The 11056-nt window shown below is 35.0% G+C and overlaps 1 protein-coding gene across 1 annotated transcript; it reads left to right on the top strand.

Annotated features, from left to right (window-relative positions):
* Window positions 1-7081: 7081 nt before the first annotated feature.
* On the top strand, window positions 7082-10735 carry LOC21405198 (disease resistance protein RPM1). The gene is made up of 3 exons (XM_010094923.2): window positions 7082-7176; window positions 8318-8397; window positions 8556-10735. The coding sequence occupies exon 3, from the start codon at window positions 8597-8599 to the stop codon at window positions 10733-10735; it is 2139 nt and encodes a 712-aa protein (XP_010093225.1). The 5' UTR covers window positions 7082-7176; window positions 8318-8397; window positions 8556-8596.
* Window positions 10736-11056: the final 321 nt, after the last annotated feature.

Genomic DNA, 11056 nt, shown 5'->3' with positions numbered 1-11056 from the left:
GCATATGAATCGAGAGATTATTCGGCATCGAACTTTTAGTGGAGTCGTGCGATGTCGGAATTAAATATGTCGATAACTTATCGGGATAAGTTAGTCGAGTATTGTAATTCCATAGCTTTGTTCATGTGGGTCCATTCGGTCTCAAGGCTAGCTCTAATAAGTGGGAAAATAGAAACTGATATTTTGTTATATAATTATGTTTAAAAATTCATTGTGTTATTTTTCATTTATTTGATAATTGAAAAATAAAAGGAATGAATTTGAATTTTGAAATTAATAGTGATTAATTTAAAATTCAAAATAAAATTTAAACATGATTTTATTTGGCAACCAAAGGAGAGAGAAAGTTGTTTTTTATTTGGAAAATTCGGAAATCCCTTGCTAAATGGGGAATTCGAATTTTGCTCCAAAAGAGAGAAGGAAAATTTGAAAATCCCTAGCCATATGGGGAATTTCGGATTTTGATCCTAGAGAGAAGGGGAAATTCGAAAATCCCATCTAGCATTTGAGTTTTTGAATTTCCTCCTATAAAAGGATATTATTGAAAACCCTAGCTATGAGTTTTTAAGAGAAGAAAATATCTCACACTTTTCTCTCCTTAGGGTGGCCGGAATTTTGAGACAAAATAGAAGGAAAAATTGTTTCCTTAGGTTTTTTAAAAAGAGCCCACTCTCTCATCCCAAAACACTTAGAGTCATAGTCTTGAATCAACGAGTGGTTTTTGGTGTGATCGTATCGATAAATCAACGATCTTGTTTCACGGCAATTCTCCATCTCGGAACGTGAGATAGTGAGACAAGATCCTTGCGGTCATTTTTGATTCAATCGTCACAAAGGTATGATTGTCATTTTATTCCTTTGTCTATAAACATATATCATGCATGTATCTCTCGTTGTGGTTTACATTTAATTTGGAATTAAATGGATATGTTAAAATTTTTGAAATTCCGCCTACAAGTTTGTTGTTGTTCAAATGATTTTTCTTAAAAAATCACAACTAGATCCTACACATGGAACCCATGGCTCGTTGTAGTTCATGGGACCCACGGCTTGTGTAGTTCATGTGCCGTCTCTAGGCGCATTGCCAAGCATCCGACCCTGAAATTTAATCCCCAGACTCGCGTCATCATCATCTTCTCCGTGGTGGTGGCAGTGTGTCTTGTTGCACATTTGTCGGAGCAGATTTAACACGTTTTGGAAGTGAGGTGTCATTCGTTTGGGTTGTTATTTCCAACATGTTCGCTGGATGGTGGTCGTGCTCCCTTAGCGTTTTGTTTCGTACGGTGGTGGGCTTCTCTTGGAGATGGTATTTTTGATTGCCTATGGCGGTTGTGGAGGGTGAGTTTCACTTGCAGTTCGATGCCGTTTTCTAGATCTCGACGTATCTCCTTCAAAGTCCTCTGTCTTTTCGAGCGGTGCTCCCGCCGATTGTCTTCTCGTCGGAGTCGTTTGACGGTGAGTCTTTGGGTCTTTTGTGTTTATTGTGTTTTTATTTGTGGTGTGTTTTCTTTACTGTAATAATCGGGGCTTCCACCCTATCGTCTTGGTCTTTTTTTGTGTTCGTTGGACTGGTGTTTTGGCGGTGTTTGTTGTAGCCTTAGTGCTACAATGTTTTGTCCCTTCATCGCTCAATCGCTCAAAAGCTTATCTTACTGAGATAGGTTTTATCAAATAGAGCCGTTGGTGTGCTCGATCTTAGTGTGCCGAGGTATTCTCTTATTTTTGGGCCTCAGATGTACCCTTGTTCTCCCGCTAGGTCATTAGCCTTGTATTGTGATGTTTGTTACTCTATTTTTATTCAAATGCAAGTTTCCTAAGATATGAATTTTTATTTAAAAAAAACTCCAACAAAAGGACGAACACGCCTAACAATAAATTTCTTGGGTCATTAAAATTTAGGATTAATTACGAAAATTCTCCTCAAATTATACCCCTTGTAACACTTTGCCTTTTGATCTTTAAAATGTAACATCTGTTTCTGCTGAACAATGAAATGATAACAAAAAAAACCCCCTTTTGTTAAGTTTTAACTTAAATTGACATTTAATTTGCTATATTGAAGGTATTTTGATAATTTTATGGTTGAAATTTAATTTGAATTTAAACTAATAAGTATTTTTTTATAAAAAAAACTTCGTAAATTTTTTTATTCTACAAAAAAAAAATCATAAATTTTTAACTTACATTCAATCAAAATGGATGTATTATAATTAAAAGTTCAAATTTAAACTAGTTTTAAATTCAAACTCAATTTTAAACTATAGAGCTACCAAAATACCCCAAAATAACAAATTAAAAGTCTATTTCTGTTAAGAAACCTAACGGAGAAGGCTTTTTTTATGTTAACATTTCATTGTTCAAGGGGGAGGAAAGTTGCGTTTTAAAGATTGAAAGACAAAATGTTACAAGGGGTATAGTTCAAAGAGAATTCTTGTAATTAATCTTAAAATTTAATGTAAAAATGCGTTTCTTAAATGATCTACTGACCAAAGCTAAAAAATAGTATATTGAGGAGCGAAAGATATGGACATATATATGCGTTAAGAGAACTTTTATGGTACAAAAGGTTATTTTCTTCTACAAGTAGGAATTGCTGTTTTATACAATTGGATTAATTTTTTAACATTTAAATCTGTACATATTCGTCTAAAAAATTGATTGTACATGAGACAAAATTACTCCTATTAGAGATTAAACCATTAAAATTTAGTTAAAATACAGTTTCTACCGGTAGAACAAAATAGCTTTCTCCATCGTAAAAAATAATTAAAAAAAAAACTACAACTAAAAATGTAGTTTTAAGAGGAAGAATGTCATTAAAGACAGAACAAGCATCTTCTTAGGAAGATGCACTATTTCACTTTGGAAAATACAATGTGATGTTACCAAAGAACGTGCCAAATGGGATGAAGCAATAAAGGAAGCTCGTTGAAGACAAGAAAAGAAGGAAAATGCAAGGCTGCTTTGATCCAGGAACCATTCATTTGTGAGATAGCCATCAAGTAAATTTAAACATTATACTTAAAGACAATATTAATAATATTGCAAATTATAGGGTATTACAGGAAAAAAAAATCTGCTTCTCTTTATATTCTTGCTAGTTATGCTTATTTACAAACTTGTGATTGGGTGCTATTAGGTTTCCATTGCTCACCTGATTGATCAGGCTGAGAAAAAAATGGCAGAGACATTCTTGAGACATGTCATTGAAAAGCTGGTTGATCAACTAAACTTTGAGTATGGGCGACATTTTACTCTCTAAATTTTTATTTTTGACATAGTGGTCCTTCAACATTCACTTTCTGATGTTTTGGACCTTTGGTCCCTGACTGTAAAATTAACAAATGATTTTTAAAATTTAACAAAGATAGTCACATGTCCATTCTATGATAATTTAAAGGACGTTTTTAGAATCCGTTCCAAAATGATTTTATTTTTTGTATAAAAATAGAAATGAAAACGTTTTCAATCTTAGGCAAGAATCATTTCTGAAAATGCATTTGATAGTTTTATTCAGAGATTGTTTTCAATATAAGAAAAAACTGAAACTCCGTTTAGTTTTACATTTTTTAAAACATGTAATAGTATTTTAAATAATATATTAGATAACTAATAAACTCCCCATTCAATACGTTAATAATTAATATATATATATATATATATATATATGCTATATGTAAAGAAAATAGCCTACCAAGTTAAGAGGAATGAGACGAGAGAAAATGAAAATGTGAAAAGAAAAACGACTTGTAATGGTTTTACTTTTTAGGAAAAAGATAAAGGTTGTGTTTGGAGTTGTTTTTGTTTTTATTTTTCACGTGTTTTGAGAAAAAAATGAAAATATGAGAGAAACGGAGTTTGACACAATTAAAGATAAAAAATGAAAATGAAAATGATTTTTTAGTTTAGTGTAAAATGGGAGAGAAATGAAAAACGACTTTTAGTCGTTTTTCATTTTTTATTTTCGTTTTCTCCTCTCTCGAGCACAGAGAGAGAGAGAGAGAGAGAGACATTACTAGATTTTTTTATACTGAAAATAATCTTTTAATAAAACTACCAAACACATTTTCAAAAATGATTTCTTTCTGAAATTGAAAACCTTTTCATTTCCATTTTCATACAAAAAAATAAAATCATTTTGGAACAAGTTCTGAACCCACCCAAAAACATTTTCATTTTTGTTTTCTGTACGATGCTGCCCCAAATGCAATCTTCAATCCATTTTTATTTTTTACTCCTTGAAAAACGTGAAAAATATTTTCAAGAAAAGTTCCAAACGCGCTGAAAATTTTACAAAAATAGTTGTGCTTTATGTAAAATTTCTCTTTTGTTACTATTAGGATTAATATCACAAATACTCCTAAAGTCTACTCTCAGTCCCACCTTTGTCCATGACTCTTAAAACGTATCGTAGTTAGTCCCTTGAGGTCTTAGTTTGTTTTAATTTCGGTTCTTCTATTAACTCAATATTAAATATTTGAGGGAATGTGTAAATTAGGGATCAAAATTAGAAACATCTAAAATTTAGGGACATCTATGAAAAATAATTTTTATTTTTTGTATTATTTTAGTCTCAAAACTTTACACGTTTCCACTTTTGATCAACTATTTTATAGATTCCTTCAAATATTTAACACCAAATTAACATAATGACTAAATTTAAAATAAAATAAAATCTTAAGGGACCAACTATGAGACGTTTTAAAAGTTAAAGATTAAAGTGAGATTGAGGGTAAATTATAAGGTTCGTCCACGTGATTAACCTTTACTATTAAAACCTGTTGAAAATATGTAAGATTTTCAATTATTATGCTATAAGAATTAATAACATGTCCAAATTAAAAGTTGAGGAACTAAAATGTCGCCAATAATTCTTTTATTTTCTAAATTCCCGGAAGTAACGTTGCTTCCTATCCTCAACTGGCCACTCATTCTGAGCTCTAGTGGCCATGCCCTGAAAGGCGGCATACATGGCATCTAAGAAGTCTTGGTTCTGTTGTGCCGGTTGGTTAACAGATCTCCGACGCGGCAACATCTATTCAACTGAAATAAAACTAGACTGTTCAGTGGATTACAGATGTCACACATGTATGTAAAATTCTAGGGTTTCTTAACCTAGGGCTCTGATACCACTATGTCGCGTCCCCAAAATAGGGTTCGGTGACGTGGAGCTCGATTAGGGGTTAAGCGCGCAGTAACAAAGAAATTCCCTAGCGAGCCCCACACTTGAGCTTGATTAAAATATACATTTCTAGGACCTGAGCCTCTGACAACACACAAGGCTCCACCCACAGGACATACAATATTGTACATACATGAACATGTAAATAATCAATTACAGACATCAACCACAGTCTATTATATATAAGTTTACATAAGTTACACTTCCTTACATTTATTCCAAGAGGATGAACACAATCCTCACTTGTTCGATCAGTAGCAAATATCCAGCTACTCCGCACCGCTCCTTGAATCTCTTGTGAGGGGTTTAATATTTATAAAAACAGTAAAACGTGAGTGAAAGGCCCAGTAGGATATAATTTGAAAAAGTTTTATAAATAAATGAATAAATAAATGAGCGAGTAAATAAAATTAGACATTCAGTTCCAACACAACAGCCGGAACCTCACATCCTTTTTCTCAAAGGAAATATAGATAAAAATCTCCATATTACAGGCATCAGCAAGTAATTGATACAAATTACTTACACAACCCGGTGCCTAGCCTACCTGGAGCGAGCTTCGGGTTCTGCCCCTGAGGATGCACTCTTCACATCCTATCTAAGCCATCAGCCATATTTTTACCGGTTCACAAGACCTCTTCTCTTAAGAAATCATTCATTTAAACTTTATGAAATCGTTAATATGACCCCACGAACTACACAAGTCGTGGGCCCCATGAACTGAACAAGCCACGGGGTTCCATGAACTAAAAAAGCCATGAATTCCATGGACAGGACAAGCCATGGATTCCATGAACTAAAACAAGCCATGGTTTTCAAATTGTTTTTCTTTCGCAAACAAGCCTCTTTCTTTAAAACATTTACAAGGCCAAAATCCTTTTCAAATGAGGCTCACAAGGAAAATGGAGAAGAAATCTTACCTCGCAATATCAAACCTGTGTCTAGCGTGGCTCTATTCTGACTTTCGCTTCTTCCAAGCCTTTCAATCCAAGCCCTCAATTAGCAATCACACAAAACAACACTTTAGGATTAAACTCTCATTTCTAAAGCAATCCAATCTCAATTACAAACCAAGATTTCCTATTAGTGTGCCCTAATCTAATTTCATGTTTCAATAATTAATTCCAAGGGTTTTCAATCTCAAAACATGGATTAAAGATGCTAATCCATCTAACTCAAGTCCTCAAAAGAAGCTAATTTGGGTTCTCCTCGAAAACAGGGGTCAAAACAGCATTTTCAGGCAAAACAGGGTCAAATCCCGTGTACACCGGTCGACTGGTGACAGAGCATTGCAACACTATTGGTCGACCGGTAGTGTGCACTCTGGTCGACTGCACAGGTCGACCTGTTGCCATGCGATCTGGTCGACCGGTGAGATCAGCAGGGCGATGAAACTCGCCAAAATCAGTCAAAAAACCTGTAAATCCAGTCCTAAATCAAAATATCTCAAGGGAAAAAACCTGAATCCGGATTCTAGGTACTAAATTAAGTCCAAAAAACTCAAGATTTTCAAGTTCTACCATGATTTTACACAAAAATTCATGAAAATCCGGTTTGTCATAGCTGAGCTCTTTCCTAGAAAGTAGAGCAATTTTTCTTTTTGGAAGCAGAGCATGTTTTCTTATCCCTTTCTTTTCTTATCCTGGCGGGCCCTCTTGACGCGCTTCTTCCAAGGCACTAGTGTTTTCCAGCTGGTGAGCTTTTAATCTAACAAGTTGCTATTATTTTAATAATTTAACTATATCATCAAGGAAGAAAATAATTATATTGCGTCCTTGCCTAAGTTGCCATCGTCTATCACGAAAGAGCTCGCCGAAATCGTCCTCCATCTAGTTGTATGTTGTTCAAAAACTTTCAAAATTTTTTTTTTCCATAAATTTTCTTTCAGGTTCTAAACTAGGTGAAAGTTTTTTATTCTTTTTCACCTTTATTTCTTTTTTCGTCCTTCAAAATCTTTTTCCCCCTAAAATCCCACTTCCAAACAGGGCCTTAAGGTAATGAGTTTTTCCTTTCATTTTTCATGTTCCAAATGGTTGAAATATGTCTGTGATGCCCTGTGATGTTGATTGGCTTTGAATATTGTCATGGATATGATTGAAATTGCCTACAAATGTTTTAGATTAACTAGAAACATAGTTGTTTGCTAAACAAGGCTTGTTAGAGAGAGTGAATAGAATGGAAAACCTCAAACTTTTATAACACCATATATACAAGTGCATGATATTGAGAGAATGGGGACAAATATTTACAATTAAAGCAACTCGTTGACAGTGAAATTTTGCTAACAGGATTACGTCGAGTCACCCATTGGTATCCTGTTGGGTTACAGACGTTAATATTTGTTTGATACTGGAAATAATGCTTATGAAGTGTGTATAAACCTTGTGATGAATGAAATGTGAGAACCGTGCTTAAATGAAGGTAAAGACACGAAATTTATAGTAGTTCACTCTATTAATGAAGAGCTACATCCACTTTATTTTATATTTCTTTTGGGCTCTTTATAATTTACATAAAGAAAAGCTCTCTCCATTCCATTCGAGGCTTTACCACCTTTTATAGCCTAACTTTACTTCAGGAGGGGTTTTTTTTTGTAGACTTACCCACTCGAGTGGCATACTCCCTCATAGGCTCATACCGTAGCCTGCTAATTCCTTTTGTACTGTAGATTTACCCACTCGAGTGACAAATATTTACAATTAAAGCAACTACTCCTACAGCTAAGCAAATGATTATACATAAAAGTCCTGTAGTAAAGTTTATGTAGCTAATATACAATTAGCACCCAATTGAGTTGACTTTCCTTGAATAGCATATTTGGTGGTTTGCTTATTAGTCATTTATCGGCAGCCATGAATCAAGTGGTATTTTTGATAGATAAGAAAAATCCCTCACAAAAGAGAAAAAAAAAAAAAAAAGGAAAAGTATTTCCCTTTTTAAAATGCTCTCTCTCAAGCTTTTAATCTAACAAGTTGCTATTATTTTAGTAATTAACTATATCATCAAGGAAGAAAATAATTATATTGCTTTTTTATTATTAGATAAAAAAACTATACGATATTTTTAAAGTCGAAGAAGAAATTACTTGGCTTGTTTCAATGACTTGAATAATGTAGCATTTTCCTCATCATTCAGGTGACAGCTAGAAGAAGCCCATTGAGGAGAGGAAAAAGAAGGAAAATGCTCACTTCCATTATGCTAGGGCACTTTTCCAGGTACCACTACTCATTTGGTAAATTAACACGAGAAACATTAAAGATAGAATCAATAATATTGCAAATTATTGGCTATTTCAAATAACCTTTTTTGTTTCTTTTGAAATTCTTGCTTTGTTAGTTATGCTTATTTACAAAATGTGGTTGGACGTTGTCAGGTCGTCATTGCTCTCCTCATTGATCAGAAGCTGAGAAAGAAATGGCAGAGACGTTCATGAATCCTCTCATTGAAAAGTTGGTTGGCCTACTTGCTGAAGAAATATATTTGGTAAGAGGAGTCCGCAAAGAAGTCAAAAGTCTGAAAGATGAATTGGAGATCATCCAACCTTTCCTTAGAGATGCAGAGGCGAAATCGGAGAAGGGAGAAGTGAACGATGCTGCGAAAGTATGGTTGAAGCAAATAAGAAAGCAAGCATATCGCATTAAAGATGTGGTCGATGAGTACCTTTATCATGTTGAACAACATCGCCATGATGGTGGGTTTATCGGCTCTTTACGCAAAGGTGGTCACTACATCAAAACTTTGAAACTGCGCTGTGACATAGCTTCAGATATCAAAGAAATTAAAGAGTCATTGCGTGAAATCAAGGACAGAGGTGTCAGCTATGGTTTAAGACCTCTGGAACAAGGATCAAGTAGCAGCACAACTAATAATGAAGCACGCGACCCTCGCCTCGGATCCCTTTTCCTGGAGGAAGATGAAATTGTTTGTATTGATGGAGCATCCAAGGAACTAATAAGAAGGTTAACTGAAGGACCATCCACGCGCACACTGACTTCGTTGGTAGGTCAAGGTGGAATTGGCAAGACAACTCTGGCTAGGAAGGTCTACAACGATGAAGTTGTGAAAGCTCACTTTGATTGTTGTTCATGGATCACGGTATCTCAGTCATACGATATGCAGAAGCTTTTGAGGATCCTAGCAAGGCAGATATGCACTGCAGGGGAGCGAATTGAGGAAGATTGTTCAGAGGAAGAGTTAATTTGTCTATTGAGGCAGCATCTGCAAACAAAGAGGTACATGATTGTTTTTGATGATGTATGGCAGAAAGATTTTTGGAAAGATATGAAACATGCTGTGCCAAATAAAGATAAAGGCAGTAGGATAATTATCACAACACGTAATTTCACCGTGGCTAGTTTTTGTTGTGAAAACCCTCGTGATCTTGTCCATGAGGTACAAACTTGGTCCTCAGAAATGGCTTGGCAATTATTTTGCAAGAAGGCATTTCGAAGTGATGAGTTTGCAGGGCGTTGTCCCCAAGAGTTGGAGCAATTGTCTCGTGAGATTGTTAGCAAATGCCTAGGCTTGCCACTTGTCATTTCGACCATAGCTGGTCTTTTGTCAACCAAAGAAAGAGTCGATTCTGAATGGAGAAAAGTGCTTAACAATATTAGTTCAGAGTATGAAAGAACTGATATTACGAAAATTCTCTCCCTAAGTTATCTAGATCTACCTTACCACCTTAAGACTTGCTTCTTATATTTTAGCATCTTTGGTGAAGACCATAAGATTTCTGAAAGTACATTGTATAAACTATGGTCTGCTGAAGGTTTTGTTAAAGCAAGAAGAAACAAAACAATGGAAGACGTAGCCGAAGAATACTTAAATGAGCTCATCCAAAGAAACTTGGTTTTGTTTGAAATAGAATTTGGTGTTGAAAGAGTATGTAAAGTCCATGATCTGATGCACGATATCATCTTAACTAGAGCAGGTGAATTGTGCTTTTCACAAACTATGAATAAAAGTAACCTCAATCTTGAAGAAAACAGTTACCGCCTCTCAATTCATGATACTACAGAAAATGTCTTGGAAAGAGTTATGGATTCCAGCATTCGGTCTATTTTTCTGTTTGACGTCAAGGAATGTACAAGGTCGTTCATGATTAATTTAGTTGAAAGTTTTAAACTTTTGGAAGTGTTAGATTTTGATAAGGTGCCTCTTGATGATCTCCCAAAAGAAGTGGGGAAGTTGTTCCACTTGAAATACTTGTGTTTATCAGGTACAAGGGTGAAAGTTCTTCCCAAATCTATTGGTAAGCTGCACAATCTACAGACATTGGATGCTAGGAACACCTTAGTGACGGCGCTACCGATCGAGATTACTAAACTAAGGAATTTGCGACACCTTCGCATTTATTCAATTGCTAAGAATAGCCATTCAGGTTTGAATACATATTGCGGTGTGAGGATACATGAAGGAATTGGAATGTTGGAGGAGTTGCAAACACTAGAGAAGGTGGAAGCATATCCTGATGGAGTTGGTTTTGTCAAAGAGCTGCAGAAGCTTAGGAAATTAAAACGTTTGGATATTTTAAAGGTGACAGCAGAAATGTGAACCACCTTGAGAGGTTAATTTTGACTTCAATCAACGAGGATGACGTTATAAATTTAAAATGCATTTCATCGCCTCCTCCTTTTTTGCGTTATCTCCAATTGAATTGTCGTCTAGAACAATTGCCAAATTGGGTTTCGGAACTTCATAATCTACAAGGATTGTCATTAAGTTACTCAAGGTTTATCGACGATCCAATGAAATGCCTCCAAGCGTTGCCCAATTTATCATACCTTCGCATGACATATGATGGAGAGGAATTGCATTTCCAGAAAGGTGGTTTTCAAAAACTCAAGCAACTTAAGTTTAACAAGTTGACAGGAT

This window comes from Morus notabilis, unplaced genomic scaffold, assembly GCF_000414095.1.
Source record: "Morus notabilis unplaced genomic scaffold, ASM41409v2 Scaffold74, whole genome shotgun sequence".
NCBI classification, from domain to species: Eukaryota; Viridiplantae; Streptophyta; class Magnoliopsida; order Rosales; family Moraceae; genus Morus; species Morus notabilis.
Note: the sequence above shows the minus strand (reverse complement) of the source record. Positions and strands in the feature narration are given on the sequence as shown.